This window comes from Microcaecilia unicolor, chromosome 13, assembly GCF_901765095.1.
Source record: "Microcaecilia unicolor chromosome 13, aMicUni1.1, whole genome shotgun sequence".
Classification (NCBI taxonomy): domain Eukaryota; kingdom Metazoa; phylum Chordata; class Amphibia; order Gymnophiona; family Siphonopidae; genus Microcaecilia; species Microcaecilia unicolor.
In genome coordinates this window covers 101,234,851-101,253,276 of record NC_044043.1, presented here as the reverse complement: position 1 = coordinate 101,253,276, position 18,426 = coordinate 101,234,851, and the positions used below count along the sequence as shown (strand labels likewise).

At 42.7% G+C, this 18,426-nt stretch overlaps 1 protein-coding gene across 4 annotated transcripts in view; it reads right to left on the bottom strand.

Annotated features, from left to right (window-relative positions):
• UBR4 (ubiquitin protein ligase E3 component n-recognin 4) overlaps nt 1–18,426 on the bottom strand; it is a 314,627-nt gene that overhangs the window by 256,723 nt on the left and 39,478 nt on the right. For all 4 annotated transcript variants that reach the window (XM_030185684.1, XM_030185685.1, XM_030185686.1 and 1 more), the window contains exons 15-19: nt 14,185–14,372; nt 12,792–12,951; nt 2,461–2,546; nt 1,027–1,196; nt 475–757 (exon numbers count right to left, since the gene is read on the bottom strand). In XM_030185684.1, the coding sequence (XP_030041544.1) occupies nt 475–757; nt 1,027–1,196; nt 2,461–2,546; nt 12,792–12,951; nt 14,185–14,372 (887 nt within the window). The remainder of the gene's footprint in view (nt 1–474; nt 758–1,026; nt 1,197–2,460; nt 2,547–12,791; nt 12,952–14,184; nt 14,373–18,426) is intronic.

Sequence of the window (18,426 nt, the reverse complement as noted above, 5' to 3'; positions counted from 1 at the left end):
ATTGAAGGGGGGCAGACTCAGGAAAGATGTCAGGAAGTATTTTTTCACAGAGAGGGTGGTGAACGCTTGGAATGCCCTCCCGCGGGAGGTGGTGGAGATGAAAACGGTAACGGAGTTCAAACATGCGTGGGATATGCATAGAGGAATCCTGTGCAGAAGGAATGGATCCTCAGAAGCTTAGCTGAAATTGGGTGGCGGAGCAGGTGGGGGAAAGAGGAGGTGGTGGTTGGGAAGCGAGGATAGGGGAGGGCAGACTTATACGGTCTGTACCAGAGCCGGTGCTGGGAGGCGGGACTGGTGGTTGGGAGGCGGGAAATACTGCTGGGCAGACTTATATGGTCTGTGCCCTGAAAAGGACAGGTACAAATTCAATTCAAGGTAAGGTATACACATATGAGTTTGTCTTGGGCAGACTGGATGGACCATGCAGGTCTTTTTCTGCCGTCATCTACTATGTTACTATGTTGTTCTTACCTGCTCATAAAGGTACACTGGGACCTTCGTATACTGATGCAAAAGATAATCAAAGATGAGGAGCAGGCGAGCTGGGATGAGTGGCACAGCCTGCAGCTGAGATTCCATGTTGGCTGCCAGCTCTAGGATAGTCTGAATACAGAGGATCAGGATGTATTTGCGCCCTTTCTCAGAGAAATTATGGAAAATAAGCAAAAGTAGCTGCAAGTGGTCAACATTTAGGTCTTCTGTATCACTAGGGAACACTCCCTGCAGGGAACTCTGCTTCAATGTCCCCAAAAACCTACCAAGAAGAAGAGAAACATGAAACTGCTTTTAAATCATCTTCAATTTCACTGATAAAACATAAGTGACATAAAGCAATACCTAAATGTTCTCTTTACAACTAGCCCCAACTCCAATTTTAGTGAGGTCCTCATCTGTGAAACATCTCTATGGTCTTAAGCTTTACCTAAGTCCCTATTACTCCCACACCATGTCATCCTACCAGTTTCACACCCATCTGCAAGAGCAAAAAGGCAATTTGGTGACAATCACGGCCCTTCTCCTTACCTTTCCCAGACTTTAAGGCACTCAGGGACATCAGGTTCTCCCTGAGAGCTGGCTTTATGCTGCCAAATGAGAAGAAGACGGGAAAGCACAGAGAGGCTCTGAGGATAAATGTAGAGAGGCCATGGTCCTTCAGAAAAAGGAGCTACTCCAAGCTGCTGTAGCAAGGTGTTCTGGGACAAGAAAACATCAGCATAGCATCAGAATTAAACAACTGTAAAGAATAAAACTACCAAGAACTATCATAGGGTGACCTGGCTGAATGGAATAAGATTATTGCTTCCCAAACTTTTTCCAATGTGACTATTTTAGTCATTGAAAATTCACATGACCACAGATGATAAACAACCTAATTACTACTCAAATAAGCAGCATATTTATTGTGTTTCTTAAAAATTCAGGAATTTATAAATACATATTTGTTAAAGTAATTATCTGATGTACTCAATATCTGAGACGCACAAGCTTGAGTGTGAGAGATTTAGGTAGAGGTGTATATGACTGCATGCAGACTGTGAGCAGTATTAGTAATTTGTTTCATAAAGTGAACATGAAATGAATGCCATCAACTTACTATTACTACGAATCATTTCTATAGCGCTACTGGAGGTACGCAGTGCTGTACTGCATATTTATTTAAACAATTTACATCCTGCACTATCCCACCACACTAGGCAGGTTACAATATAAACGTACGCAATAAAAGTTTAAAGACATAAAAACTGAAACAGATCAATTCACAAGCCAAAAACATAAGTCATCAAGATGGAAAAACTTTCAAAAATTAAATAGGTCTTCAATTGCTTTCTGAAATGAGTTGCAGAGTTAATCTGCCAGATTTCAGTAGGGAGATAATTCCAAACATTCATATCGTCTACATAAAAATAGAAGCCCGTTATACATCAAGCTAGATAAAATAAAATGATTTAACAGTATAATTTCCCGGATCTCCTCTGAAACCTTTTTTAAAAATCGGCGTAACATTGGCTACCCTCCAGTCTTCCGGTAGCACACCTGATTCTAGTGATAGATTGCATATTACTAACAGTAGCTCTACAAGTTCATTTTTCAGTTCTATTAATACTCTGGGATGAATACCATCTGGTCCAGGTGATTTACTACTCTTCAGTTTGTAGAACTGAGACATTACATCCTCCAAGTTTACACAGAATTCATTTAGTTTCTCTGGCTCGCCTGTTTCAAATACCCTTTCCGGCACCAGTGTCCCACCCAAGCTCTAATGGCTTCCTTAAACAATACAAATAAAAATTCAGTCTTTAGATCAGGTAATAAAGTTGAATCTAATAAAATTATTATTTTACAAATTTTTGGTACATCAATTCCATATTTGCACAAATTTCAAAAGTCAATTAGTCACTGCCAGGAGGAACAGAAGCGACATAGATAATCTGAACATGCCATAATCCAAAGACTAACCTGTAATGTAGGAGACTGAAGGTCTGACGTTACCAAGGAATGATTAAAATGATACAACGCAGCAGCAAAATCTTCATCTGAAGAACCTGCAGTGTGAGGAAAGGAAAAGTACCATAAACACTGCATTAGATCCAAGAATGATATTACCAGGGAACAAGAGCAAATAAAGATGGCTTCTGCTCCCAAGTTTTGGAAGTTATGAAGGAGATGCCTGCAGTCCCAGATTTTAAAAAGAGGGTGTGTATCTGTGGTTGGGATACTTCTGCCCCAGGGTTAGGATGGGCAGGGATTAGGGGAGCCACCAGCCCACAGGGTCTTTGTGAGGAAGCAGAGAGACACCCCCACTGATTCAATTCAGCGGGCCCTTTCATTTTAAATCAGCACCACCATTCTACAAAGGCTGTGCTGGGTTTAAACCAGGGGTTCCCAAACCAGCCAGTCGGGTTTTCAGGATACCCACAATGAATATTCATGAGAGAGATTTGCATGTACCGCCTCCACTGGATGAACATTTATCTCATGACTATTCATTGTGGATATACTGAAAACATGACTGGCCAGTGGGGTGATTCCAGGACCAGGTTTGGAAACCACTGGTTTAAACACATGAACCTACAGCTGTTGAATTCTAGCTTTTAACACAACAAGTGAGGAAAGCACTCGGAACTTCTTCTGGAATTCTCTCTCTTTACATGAATATGTATTTATCTTTGTGAGCTGGTATGCTTGTGCACAATGTTTTTTTTTGCCACTACATGCTTGAATGTGTGCCTGTATGTGTTGGTTCTCTTGTCAGACTAGGGGAGTTGGGGGGAGGGAAGACTAGAGGTGAAATTCTATAATGACACTACTGGAATTAAGGTGGAATTAAGGAAGACTTGGAGAAGTTTAGAGCTGTAAATTACTAACTTGGTTTTCCAGATATTCAACTTTCCGATGTAAATAAGATTAGTCCTTCACAAGCACAGTATTTATCTCCTATACTTCACTCATTTTGAGGTCTAGTTCAGTTCTCCCAACTTAGTAGAGTGTTGGTTAACTTCATGAGTCTGTGCAATAATAGTTTCAGAAATAGTTTTTAAATCCCCATAAATTTTACCAGACAGTTTCAAAAGTGAATAGCTGACCTCATGAACAATGTCCCAGAGTCATTCTAAGGTCATCACAGCTGGTCTAACCAAACTCTGCACCACAACAACGGAAGCAGCGTCTCCCTCAGCACTTTGCTGGTAACTCACAATCAATGAAGACAGTCACCTTCAGGGAGGCAAAGGCCAACCCCATATCCAAACCATCCTGCAGAAACACTAAAATCTCAGGGATTGAAGAACAGAAGGGATTGCTATTCTTTTTCTAAAGACATAAGAAAAGCAATACTGGGTGAGACAAATGGTCAATCTAACCCAGTCTCTTACTTCCAGCAGTGGCCAATTCAGGTCACAAGTACCTGACAAGATCCTGGCACCAACCTTCAAAGATACCCAAACCCTGATGTAATCCAAGGAAGTAGACCATCTGCATGACTTCAACATCATAGCAATGACCAGAGGACAATATCCGTACAGTCTCAGATGCACCCTCTTCAAGAGTCAGGCAGTAAGTGAGAATGGTGAACCTCTGCCCACGCTGAAAGAGCAGCCGCTTCCAGGTCACCTGATCCCTGCTGTGCCACCCTGGCATTTGACATAAGCCATCACTGTTGCATTGTCGGAGAGCACTCTTATCACTTCTTATCCAGAGAGCTCTGAAAGACCTGCAGGGAAAGAAGGACCATCCTCGTCTCCGACCGGTTCATTGACCATTATGCTTCTAAAGATGTCCAATAGCACTATGCCATCTGGCAGAGAGAGTAAGCATCCAAGCCATTTAGGCTGACATCCATCATCACCACCATTATCCATTTCATATCCTCGTTCTGCAGTGCAGAAAGCAGTGCAAAGAAGAGCAGAACACACATCTAATATGATAAAAAGGCTTTTTATCATATTAGATGTGTGTTCTGCTCTTCATTGGAATATTTCAAGTTGATACTGTGATGCCACCACCGCTTCCCCCTGCAGGGGAAGTCGTAGATCCCTGTCCTATGGATGAGGCCACATATGCACCCTGGCTCACTGTACCACTTCCAGCGTGGCTGTCATTGATCCCAGGACCTATAGGTAATCCTTGGTCAGAGGAACCCTGAAAGACAGCAAATTGCAGATCTGATCCTGCAGGTTGGCGTTCCATGACTGTAGCAGAGAAACTTTCTCCAACTGAGTGTTGAAACACATTTCCAGATACTCCAACTGGGAAGGAGTGAAGTGGCTCTTATTGGAGATCACTTCCTCATGTAACAACTCCAGAAATTGCACTACTCGGGCCATGTCTCGTTTGCTCTCTTGTTACAATTTGACCTGAATCAACCAATTGACACAATAGCGATGGACCAGCATGCCCTTCTTGCACAACGCTGCAGCCACTACCACCATATCTTTTGAAAAGGTTTGGGGAGTTGTTGCAAAACTGAAACTGCCGTCCTAACACAGCAAAGAAAAGGAATGTTTTGGTGAGTTTCTCATATGGCAAGGCTCCACAAATCTCTGGTTATCATGGCGACTAGAAATCTGTCCCTAGCACCTGGGACTTTTTCTTTTGCCATTTTAAAACGGTTTTCAGCTCCCACTCCCACAGCAGGAAATTCCTTTCTCTCTGTATTGTGTGACTCTGCATAAGTCTGAGCTGCGCAATGCAGGAATTCTCATGCTGATCTCAAATCTCGTGAGGCCAGCCTAAGAGTTCTTGCAGTAGATGGTTCAGACATGAGCAGAGTCACGCAATGCACAGAAGAGGAAGTTCTTGTTACTGACAGCAGCCATGGAGAGAGACAGTTGCTATGTTTTCTATCAACCCTGCGAGCTGCAAGGCTGATTGTTGCTGCTTTCATTGGGGACATCTTCGACTCCTCTCTCTCCTTCTCTGTACATATTCAACAGACTGCTAAAACCTGTTGTTTCTTTCTCTATATTATCACTAAAATTTGTCCCTTCCTTTCTAAGAACAGTATCAAAACCCTTATCCACACTCTTATCACCTCTCGCTTAGACTACTGCAACTTGCTTCTCACAGGTCTCCCACTAAGCCACCTCTCTCCCCTTCAATCTGTTCAAAATTCTACTGCATGACTTATATTCCGCCAGTGTCGCTATGCTCATATTAGCCCTCAAGTCACTTCATTGGCTCCCTATCTGTTTCCGCATAGAATTCAAACTCCTCTTATTGATTTACAAGTGCATTCACTCTGCAGCTCCTCAGTACCTCTCCACGCTTCTCTCTCCCTACACTCCTCCCCGAGAACTCAGTTCACTGGGTAAATCTCTCTTATCTGCACCCTTCACCTCCACTGCTAAAGTCAGACTCCGTTCCTTTTATATTGCTGCACCATGGAGGAAGTGACGTCACGCTACTGAATGGAGCAGTGAGAACGAAGCTCCCGCTGATCAGCACTAAAAAAAGCATTTAAGTAGCGATCCTTACCCCTCCAATCGGCTGAAAAGTATAGCGACTGACTGGTGAATAAGAACGAAATCAAATGATGTCGCAAGCGAAGGCAAAACTGCCGGACCTAGCAGCGTTCTCATATCAGCAACAGAAAGGGAGAACGGAACAAAATGGCGCTCGCAGCACGAGGGAAGAACATGAAAACACAGAACGAGCACGCGAAGAGCCTTCAAATGAAAGAATGGAGGTAGAACCAGAAATATGGGCGAAGCTCTGCTCATGGTTTCAAGAGATTAAAACGGACCTCAAAGAAGTGCGAAGGGACTTTGCCCAACTGAGCGCGGAACTGCGAGGGGAAATAACTGAGCTGGGAAATCGAGTCCTGGAGGTAGAGAATGAGCAAGAGGATCAGGGAGAAGCGTTAAAAGCGATGGAGCAACAATTGGAAGAGAGGAAAAATGAAGCTAGATACCTCATAGACAAAGTGGAGGATCTAGAGAATAGAAGCAGACGCTCCAATATAAGAATTCGGGGAGTTCCTGAGGTACCTGAATTTAACAATTGTGAAGAGGTGGTGAGATCCATTGCAGCGCAATTATTATCTAATGAATCTGAATGCTATGATAAAACAACCATAAGCATTGAACGTGCCCACAGGGCATTGGGTGTACGAAGACAAAACCAGCCGAAAGATATAGTGGCATGCTTTACAAACTTCACAGTGAAAGAAGCAGTGATGAAGAAGGCAAGAGGGGCGGCCCCTATAACTTGGGAGAGCTACCCGATTGAACTATACCAGGACATATCAGCATTAACCCTTAAACGAAGGGGAGAACTCCGTCCGTTGACTGCACAGCTGAGAGATGAAGGAATATCATATAAATGGCAGTACCCATTTGCCCTAACCTTTTTTCAAGAGGGAAAGCAAAGGAGAGTGGCGTCAATTGAGGAAGCGCAGGAGTATCTGAAACGAAGGGAGACGGCAGAGGATCCTCCACAGGATGGGCAAGGAGCGGTAGTCTGCCCTCCAAAACCTAAATGGCAAAGGGTATCACAAGGCCGAGGGCGCCTCCGGCGGCAACTATCGGGCAAGCAAGTGCATTCACGAACGGGAAAATGAGATGGACAACAGAATGACTGGATGATCGATCACTGGAACAGGTTGGCAAAGAACTATGTCAATAGGAGGGGAAGGAGAAGTCACTAGAGCGAGCTGTGAGACGGGAGATGACGTCACTCCTCTCAGCTAGAGGCATGGGCCCAAAGGAGAATGGGTCATGCCCTTTGTGTGAAAGGGGGGGAAGGGGGGGGGAGGGGAGGGGGGGGGTCTAGAGGGGAGTATCTGGTGGTTGCTGACTAGGCTAGCATATAGGGGAAAGAAATGTATAACATGTTTCAATGTGTGACATGGAATGTTAAGGGCCTCAATTCGCCCATTAAGCGTAAGCGCATATATACAGAACTATTAAAAATGAAAGGTGATATAATTATGCTGCAAGAAACGCATGTAAAAAAATGTCATGAGAAAATGTTAGCCTACAAAAGATATCCAGTAATGTACCACGCTGCGAACAGGCAACATCATAAAAAGGGAGGAGTGTTGGTGGCCTTCTCAGATAAACTGCCATGGCGCATTATTAAAACAGTAGAAGATAAGGGAGGCAGATATCTTATGGTGATAGCCTCACTGTATAATACTCACTATACATTTATGACAGTGTATGCACCCAATGAAGGGCAAGGTAAATTTATAGAAGAACTTGAAACAGTGATACAAGAAAACATGCAAGGCCAATTATTATTGGGTGGGGATTTCAATCTGACCCTGAACCCGATGATGGATAATTCAAAAGGGGAGGCGGGATATGCTAGAAAAGATAGAGAAAAGATCTCCAGTTTTATGCATAGATGGGGTCTAATAGACTTATGGAGGGTGTCACACATGCAGGAAAAAGACTATACATACTATTCAGCACCACATAATTCATACTCAAGGATTGATCTCTGGCTTGGGGATGGGCTGGTGACCAGAGCTATAAAAAAAATATCAATAGGCATTCGTATATGGTCTGACCATGCTCCAGTTCAGCTGACTATTGGGAGTGGACATTCAGAGGGAGGTAGAAAGTACTGGAGGATGGATGAAGCTCTATTACATGACCCAGAGACGGTGGGAAAGGTGGAACAATACATAAAAGATTACATTGAGTTTAATGACGTGGCAGAAGTCCGCCCAGAGAGCCTTTGGGAGGGGTTAAAGGTGGTATTGAGAGGGCAGTTGATCTCCCTTAGGGCCCACTTAACTAAACAAAAAGCAGCCAAAGAGAGAGAACTTAGAAAGGGGATAGCCCAGCTAGAGCAGCAACATAAGGCGAAACCTGAAGATATAAATCTCCAGAATGAACTTCATAAATTTAAAATGCAGCTTAATGAGCTGCAGTTGGCAGAAATGGCGAGTCAATTGCAACAAGTCCAACAGGAGCAATATGAGCTGGGGGATAAAGCAAGTAGATTGCTAGCAAACAAGCTGAAAAAGCAGATGACACGAAACCATATACATAGTATTAAAACACAACAAGGCCAGGCAGTCACGGAAACAGGGGATATACAAGAGACATTCCATAAATTTTACACAAGCCTCTATAAATCAGAAGTGGACGCTACAGCTGGGGAGATAACTACATATCTACAGGGGGTAGAGCTACCACAATTGACACAGGGAGAAAGAGAGCGCTTATCGGAGCCAATAGGAATAGAAGAGATAAAGGAAGCAATTAAAAATTTACCACATGCCAAGGCTCCAGGGCCTGATGGGTATCCAGCAAGATTTTATAAGCTATATGCATCCCTGTTGGCCCCACTTTTGTGGAGACTGTTTCTGGCGTATGATCAGGCACAAGAGTTGCCCTATACATGGCGGCTGGCGGCAGTCACTCTTCTGCTTAAGCCGGGGAAGGACCCACAAGAATGTGGGTCATATAGACCTATCTCCCTACTAAATGTAGATTATAAAATATTTACAAAAATACTAGCTAGCAGACTACAGGTGATGATGCCCAGACTGGTACATGAGGATCAAGTGGGATTTATTGCAGGACGTCAGGCATATGACAATACTAGGTGCTTACAACATCTCATTCAGCAGGTCGGTGATGAACAGGAACCGGCAGTTGTTCTCTCGGTGGACGCAGAAAAGGCGTTCGACCGAGTAGAATGGCCTTTTCTCTTTGCGACACTTGAGAAGATTGGAGTGGGGGGGAGATTTCTAAAATGGCTGCAGATCTTATATCAGGCTCCCCTGGCGATTTTGAAAGTAAATGGGTCTTATTCTGAGCCAATACATCTTAAGAGAGGTACTAGACAAGGATGTGCAGTGTCACCATTGCTGTTCGCACTAACAATGGAGCCATTAGCATGCACTATCAGAAAGGAGGAAGGAGTTAAGGGGATACTGCGTGGGAAAAGGGAACATAAACTAATGTTATTTGCAGACGACATCCTGTTGACGCTGACAAGCCCAGATACCTCCATAAAGCAGGCTATAGAGATAATGAAACAATATGGGGCACAATCGGGCTTTAAGGTAAATATTAATAAAACAGAGATTCTAAATCTCACAGTACCGAAGCAGGAGGTAGTACGGCTCAAAGCTGAGCTCCCCTTTATATGGGCCAATAAGTCTATAAGGTATCTCGGAATACAGGTAACTCCTAAGTTGGAGGAATTGTATGAGGCCAATTATCCTCAGAAAGTGAAAGAACTATTTGGTGAACTGGATAGATGGGAAGGTTTAAATATATCCTGGACGGGGCGCATTAATGCGATAAAAATGATTATTTTGCCAAAGATCCTATATCTTTTTATGGCATTACCCATCCCTATCCCACAAAGCTTTTTCAAGCACTTAAACAGAAAACTGTTTGCTTTTATATGGCGGAAGAGACCACCGAGGGTGAAACGCAATATTATGTACCAACCAAAAGAGAGAGGAGGGATGGGAGTGCCTAATTTCCTATTATACTACCAGGCTGCCCAATTAAGAATTTTAGCCGATTGGCACCCGGCGGTTACTAAGAAATGGCTGCACTGGGAAAGAGCATGGATGGGAATGAGAGAAATAGGAGACATTCTATGGTCAACGGAAAAGGAGCTGGGGAGTTTTGGTAGAAGGGTTCCCATAGGAATTAGGCACATTCTAACCACATGGCATCAAATTAGGAGGAAATGGTTTCCGGAAAGAAAATACTTTCACAAGACAGGAATAGGGAGGGCTCCTGGGTTTCCGCTTGGAGGGTCAGAAATTAGTTATAAACATTGGGCACGCGCAGGGCTATACACTCTGGGTCAACTATGGGATGAGGACAAAGTGGTAGACTTTCCAATATTGCAGGAGGAATACGGGCTGCAAGCCAGAGATCAAGTCTATTACTGTTGTATCCGTAATTATATCCTTAGCAAGGCACGAGAGGAGTTGGAACTGGGAAAAACATCTTTAGAAAATGCATTAGAGAAGGGCGGGGGCAGAGGGAGCATATCACGTTTATATCTAGCGTTGTTAAGTCATACTGACCCCCAAACAATATATGTGAATAGATGGGAAACAGCATTGCAAACTACAATAACTAAAGACTGCTGGAAGAGAGGATATAGGTATCTCTTTAAACCATCTTTGGCTCAGAGTGCAATCGAGAATGGATATAAGATATATTACTGGTGGTATTATACGCCAGAAAGACTGCTTCGTATATATCCAGAGGTATCGGCAGACTGTTGGCGAAATTGTGGAGAGAAAGGAACATTTATGCACATCTGGTGGGAATGTCCCAGAATAATGGAATATTGGAAGACAGTTATCTCAACAATTTCTAAAGTGATTCAGCAACCCTTCCCATGCAAGCCCGAAAATTGTTTGCTCCATATCAAACCGGGCTCAACGACGGGGGTACAGCATAAGCTGGCGACACAATATCTGGTCGCGGCAAAAATTGCTATAGCAAGAAATTGGAAAAAACAACAGTCGCCGGATATGCAAAAAGTATTGCAGAGAGTGGACTTTTTGTATCAAATGGCCAAACTGACAGCTATCAGAAGAGGAAGAATGGGACCCTTTGGCAAATTATGGCAGTCCTATGAACAGTTTAAAGAACAGCAAGAAGCACCACCATGATACGGGAGGGAGGGAGGGAGGAGGGGGAGGGTGGGACGGGAAGGTATAGGGATAGTTTTAGATGTTAGACAAGTAAATCAAGCATGATATGTAATGTTGTTTTATTATCTGTTTTTTTTTGGCTTGATGTAATATAAGATAAATCTATACCAATAAAAAAAAGATGGAAAAAAATATATTGCTGCACCATATGCCCGGAATAGACTTCCTGAGCCTGTATGTCAAGTTCCATCTCTGTCCTCATTATAACATCCTCATTTTTGTTTTCCATTCCTTTCCTAATAACACCTAATATTCTATTTGCTTTCTTAGCCACCACCGCTGTACACTGAGCAGAGAGTTAATCATCAACGATGACTCCTAGATCCCGTTCTTGGTTCGTGACTCCTAACGTGGAACCTTACATGACGTAGCTATAATTCGGGTTCCTCTTTCCTACATGCATCACTTTGCACTTGCTCACATTAAAAGTCATCTGCCATTTAGACGCCCAGTCTCCCAGTCTCGTAAGTTCCTCTTGTAATTTTTCACAATCCTCTTGCAATTTAACAACTTTGAATAACTTTGTGTCATCTGCAAATTTAATTACCTCACTAGTAACTCCCATCTCTAGATCATTTGTAAATATGTTAAAAAGCAGCAGCCCCAGCACAGACCCCTGGGGAACCCCACTATCTACCCTTCTCCACTGAGAATACTGACCATTTAACCCTCTCTGTTTTCTATCTTTTAACCAGTTTTTAATCCACAATAGACCACTACCTCCTATCCCATGACTCTACAATTTCCTCTGGAGTCTTTCATGAAGTACTTTGTCAAACACCTTCTGAAAATCCAGATACACAATATCAACCGGCTCACCTTTATCCACGTGTTTGTTCACCCCTTCAAAGAAATGTAGTAGATTGGTGAGGCAAGATTTCCCTTCACTAAATCCATGTTGACCATGTCTCATTAATCCATGCTTTTGAATATGCTCTGTAATTTTGTTCTTAATAATAGTCTCTACCATTTTGCCGGGCATTGTCAGTCTCACCTGTCTATAATTTCCTGGATCACCTCTGGAACCTTTTTTAAAAATTGGAATTACATACGCTGACCACCCTCTAATCTTCCAGTATCATTCTTGTTTTTAAAGATAAATTACATATTACTAATCATAGTTTCATAAGTTCATTTTTCAATTCTATCAGTACTCTGGGATTAATACCATCCGGTCCAGGCGATTTGGTACTCTTGAATTTGCCAAATTGCGTCATTACATCTTCCAGGTTTACAGAGATTTCATTCAGTTTCTCTGACTCATCAGTTTGAATACCATCTCTGGCACCAGTATCTCTCCCTAATCTTCCTCGGAGAAGACCGAAGCAAAGAATTCATTTAATCGTTACTCTTGCATCCAAACAATCTTTAAAAGCCTGCAGAGAGCTAAAACTGTGACAGTAACAGTCTGACAGAATGTCTTCCAATAAAACTGAAGAAAATCAAACCCCGCATTACACAGGAAACTCTAGCACATGTTTTAACACTTCCCTTGAAAGCTCTGGAAAGCCTCCTGACCCCTCTCCATGACTTACTATATCTCCTTCTAATCAAAATAACAAAAAGTTATTACAATGCATTTAACTCCGCTACATACTCCCACTCCCGTCACCTTACACTCTATATGGCCCACAGTACTAACCCTTGAATCCTTCTTTGTCTACATCTTTGATGATGCTTGCCAGTGTAGCCATGTGCTGTTCTGTCAGGGACACACTTAGGTAGTTGCGGATGAAGTTATTTCTTGCATTCAACATAGACGAAGTGATGAAATTCAGAATACCAGAAGCAAGACCTAAAAACTGGGGAAAATGACAAACTATTTTAAGAAATGTTCTCGGATGTCAATTTAGTGCATACAAGATGAACAGGTTTCATTTATGACTCTTTATCATAAACAAAGAATTTTATAATGTAGAAAAAAATGGTATTTCTACAGTGTAGCCTTCCCATGCAACATTTTCAACTGCTATGACAGCACAGAGACAAGACTCAAAAGGTGTGTGTGCACTTCCATGCAGAACATCCCCAATTTAATTCCCAGATTCAATCTTTCATTCCCCAGGACAGCCAAAGCTAGAGATGCTGTGGAAACATTTACAGCCCTAGGGAAAGGGAAGAAAGTTGTTGCTGCCTACAAGGGCAACCTCCGGTGGCTTGGTTTTGAGCCCTGGGAACAATGTTCCAGAAGAAGCCTTAGGGAAAACCTGACTGGCTGGGGTGCCTCCAGGATCAGATCTGGGGACCACTGCCTTAGTGCATGGCTGCTGGCTTCAGGACCACTATTGCAACAACAACAAAAACAGAACAGTAGATGGGAGTATTATTAGAAGAAACATCCCTAGGACACTGTGAAAGCATGCTTATTGAACTAGAATCCTAGCACTGGCTCCAATGAGAAGAAGAAACATTTCTTATATCTGATTTTTCCACTTCTTACTCCTTCAACTTTCAAGTTAGCCGTAAAAGGTCAATGGAAGAAAAAAGGAGCTATATACTACAAAAAAACCAAAAAAAACAACAAAAGAGCAGAAACAGCACCTAAAATGCAAATGAGAGATTCCACACACCAGTTGATTATTCCAGAAAAATTCTTCATACACTTTCCTCCCACCCTCAAGATTCTTTTTTTCCACCTTCTATTGAAAAATCGTTGGGTGGATTATAAAAGCCACCTTACATTAAAATTAAATATGAAACTAGTGTAATTGCGTGTATAACCCATTCATCAACAATGTCTTGTCTACTTGTTCGTTTATTGATTTCTTATTTCTCATTTTAAGGCTTGACAATAATAGTTTGGGGGAGGGAATACTGGTTTAAAAAATTTTGATGACAGATCATTCATGTGTCTTTGCTGTAAATGCTTTGATGTTTGACATTTTGCATACCATGATTGTTATAAATATTTCATGTAATTGGTCATCAATAAAAAAGTTGAACTATAAAAATTAAATATGAAATCAGACTTGTACTGGATAGGAGATTAAAATAATTAAATAGGAACTTTCTCTAATACACAAATAATTCCATACCAACTCTGGGTCTTTGCGGCTAGCCAGGATGTTCCCATTCTCCCCTGTGTTTTGTTTGCTGGGGCTCTTCATTCCTGGGGAGCTCTCCAGTGGAGGTGGAGGGGGAGGAGGGGGGGATGCCACTTTTTCTTTACTTGGAGAGATGGTCTCTTCAAACCACTGACCAAGAATGGGCTCACTATCATCATCTGAAAGAAATGTAGAGAAATTAAGACACAATTCTCTTCCAAAAATTTAGTCTAGTATTTAGAACATATATAGGTATCAGGTGAGCAAAGATGAAGCATCCAGCAGGGAGAGAAAAAAAAATCAACTAAATCAAACCAAAAAGGGAGGTATGAAGGTTTAAACGACTGGCTAACTAAATATTTATCTAATCACCCAATCTCAAACTCCCTCATAACAGGAACAATTATAAAATGCCATATTCTGGAAAACAAATAGAAACACACCACCACCAGCTTAAACCCGAAAGCCAATACAGATAGACCGGTTTAAGTAGTATGCTTTACTGGGAAAATCCTTTTCTGTATTGTGTTATAGATGTTGTACAGAACAGGAAGGACAACCCAAAATTATAGAATAAGCCTCAGGAGGGATGGAGTGGAGATGTGACTAGTGGTTCAGAAGAGACAGTGGGGAGTCTGAAACATACCATGGTAATCTTTCTTAAGTTGTACCATTTCTGTGACTGCATCTCATACAAAGAAGCCACTGGTCTGCTTCTTCCATTGAAACAGATATGGCAAAACCAAAACTTGAACTAATTTTTCTTCAAATTAAAAGACATCTGTGGAGAATGTTTCATACCTTTAAAATTTACAGAAATGGGAATGTTCTGACCAACTGAACAAGTGTCATAAGTGTGGTGCAGGCACTAACATGGTCAACTAACACAAGGGTCCTGACAAGATCCGGCCTGGAATTTTAGAAGAGGCCCCACCACATACACTGCCACAGGTGTATCACAGTGGGCAAGACCCCAATAGGGCATGACAAAAAGGGCAGGTCTCGCCCCTTTGGAGCTGATTGAGTAGCCAGGAGCCAAGTTTTGCCTTCTCAAATCAGGAAGTGGAAACAAAATAGCTCTTGTGCAAGGACCCCAATGGACCATCATGTATGTGCGTTACCAACTAGAAGACAAATGTGTACTGTCTTTCCTCTTGCAGCTTCCCTTTCATCAGGGCGGTATAGAAAGTTTTAATAAACAAGGATTATCTCCTGCTAGATTAGCAGGAATTAGTTCTATGAGAGAGGTGAACTCTCTTCTGAGGGAGGGAAAAAAGTCTATGCCTGTTCCTATTAAACAACCAGTTGCTTCTCTTTTAGACTCTGTTTCTGGGACATCTAAGTCTGTGTGTGAAATTAGTCTTAACTGCTGTGAATACAATGGAGGATACTTTACAAGGAACTTTGACTCAACTCTGCAAATTCAGAGAATTGTCTGAGAAGACTGCAGAGCATGAGCAAAAAACTGCAGCGATTGAACAGTGTTTGGTGGACACTGACTCTCAGATTGAGAAACTACAATCAGTTGCTAAAGACAATTTAATGGTTCAAGCAAGACAGGAGGAGTTGGAAAAAATCCAGGGCAAGGAATTTAAGAATTTTACATTTTCCTGTTACTGATTACTTGGTTCCATAGAAATTATTAAAGACGTATTTTAAAGATGTTTTGAAATTCGCACCACCAAAAACTCCTGGGGAGTACTGAATGCTAATTACCTGCCCAGAGAAACCAAAGTGACTAATGAGGAAGGAACCTGTATTGTATTACTTCCCCTGATAGTTTAGACCTCTCCAAATTCTTGGACTTATCTCAAGAATTGATAACTGAAAGAGCTACACTGTTAGTTTTTCAGCCTGAAGAGCAGAAACAGGTTAAACTAAAAGCTTATTTTCCTTTAAAAATGTGTTGTTGTTGTTTTTTTTTTGTGGACAAGCTGTTACCATTTTTCCAGATATGGCCTGGGCAACTAAAATGAAAAGAACTTGACTAGAGCTGAAACCCAACGTCTTAGATACAAGCGTATCTTTCTTTTGGCAATCTACTTGTAAATGCCTTGTCACATATTTATTTATTTATATCCAGTGCTTTTTTTGTAGAAAAAAAGGTGCCGGTACTCATTATGGGCGGGGTCACCACATATGGCTCCACCTCTATGATAGCCACACCCACATTAACCACACCCCCTATACCAGCCATGGCGCATATAAACAGACATCATTGAAAATATTATAGTACTATAGGAGAAAAAAATAACGTGATTTTTTTTCATGATAAATAATCTCTGTAAGCTCTTACAGCTCCAGTATACCCAGTTCAAAATAAGACAGCCAATGTAAATTCTCAAATTGGACATATTACAAACACTAAAATGAAAATAAAATGATTTTTTTCTACCTTTGTTGTCTGGTGACTGTTTTTCTTTCCATATTGGTCCCAGTCTGTGATTCTGCTTTCCTTTGTTTTCGCTTAACTCTTCTGTGCCATTTGTCATTTTTGTCTCCTTTTTCTTTGCTTTCTTCAATATTTTTCAGGCTCTCTCTCTGTCCAGATTTAATTCATTCTTACTATCCATTCTTTAATTTCCTTCATCTACCTGTGGCTTTTCATCTTTTCCTCACCCTTGTTCTTCCCATGCCCCTTCCTCTTATTCTCCAGTCTTTCTCTATTCCCCTTTTCCATCCAGCAGCTCTGCTTTCTCTCCCCATCCTTCCAGTGTCTCCCCTATTTCTTTCTGCATTCTTCCATCCAGCGTCTTCCCTCTTTCTCTCCCTATCCTTCCGTTTTCCCTCTCTCTCCCCATCCTTCCATCTGTTTTTCCCTCTCTCTCTCTCTCTTCCCATCCTTCCATCTGTTTTTCCCCCTCTCTCTCCCCAATCCTTCCCTCTGTTTTCCCTCTTTCTCTCTCTCCCCAATCCTTCCCTCTGTTGTTTTCCCTCTCTCTCTCTCCCAATCCTTCCCTGTTGTTTTCCCTCTTTCTCCCCAATCCCTCCCTCTGTTGTTTTCCCTCTTTCTCTCTCTCCCCAATCCTTCCCTCTGTTGGTTTCCCTCTTTCTCTCTCTCCCCAATCCTTCCCTCTGTTGGTTTCCCTCTTTCTCTCTCTCCCCAATCCTTCCCTCTGTTGTTTTCCCTCTTTCTCTCTCTCCCCAATCCTTCCCTCTGTTGGTTTCCCTCTTTCTCTCTCTCCCCAATCCTTCCCTCTGTTGGTTTCCCTCTTTCTCTCTCTCCCCAATCCTTCCCTCTGTTGTTTTCCCTCTTTCTCTCTCTCCCCAATCCTTCCCTCTGTTGTTTTCCCTCTTTCTCTCTCTCCCCAATCCTTCCCTCTGTTGGTTTCCCTCTCGCTCCCCAATCCCTCCCTCTGTTGGTTTCCCTCTTTCTCTCTCTCCCCAATCCTTCCCTCTGTTGGTTTCCCTCTTTCTTTCTCTCCCCAATCCTTCCCTCTGTTGGTTTCCCTCTTTCTCTCTCTCCCCAATCCTTCCCTCTGTTGTTTTCCCTCTCTCTCCCCAATCCCTCCCTCTGTTGGTTTCCCTCTTTCTCTCTCTCCCCAATCCTTCCCTCTGTTGGTTTCCCTCTCCCTGCCAAGTTTCCCGCGAACGGCGCCGCGAAGTCGCGATGCACGCGGCACCAGCCCCTATTTCCGGCCACTGCTGCTTCTCCTGTTGAGCAGCAGCGGCCGCTACACAAAGAAAAAGAAGATTTTTAAAAAAATTGAAACCTGGCTGAAACGCGGCACCCCGGCACTGTAGACAGCCATTAGGCATTGGCTGTTGCCCCGCAGCCGCTCCTCCTCTTGCCTCTACGTCACTGCCCCTGGAGGAAGACCCCGGAGGAGCGCAGTGACGTAGAGGCAAGAGGAGGAGCAGCTGCGGGGCAACAGCCAATGCCTAATGGCTGTCTACAGTGCCGGGGTGCCGCGTTTCAGCCAGGTTTGAAGTTTTTTTTAAAATCTTTTTCTTTGTGTAGCGGCTGCTGCTGCTCAACAGGAGAAGCAGCAGCGGCCAGAAATGGGGTCTGGCACTGCGTGCGGGACATGGACTCACGGGGCGGGGGGAGCAAAAAAAAAAAAGGTGCCGGTACGCCGTACCGTTGCGTACCGGCACAAAAAAAGCACTGTTTATATCCCACAATATTCCCGCCCATATGAGTATCGTTACATTTTTCTGGACCCTATTCATTTAGAAATTTTTCTTGTGGATGAAGACCTATAGTTTCTACAGAAAGCATTTTTTTTTTAC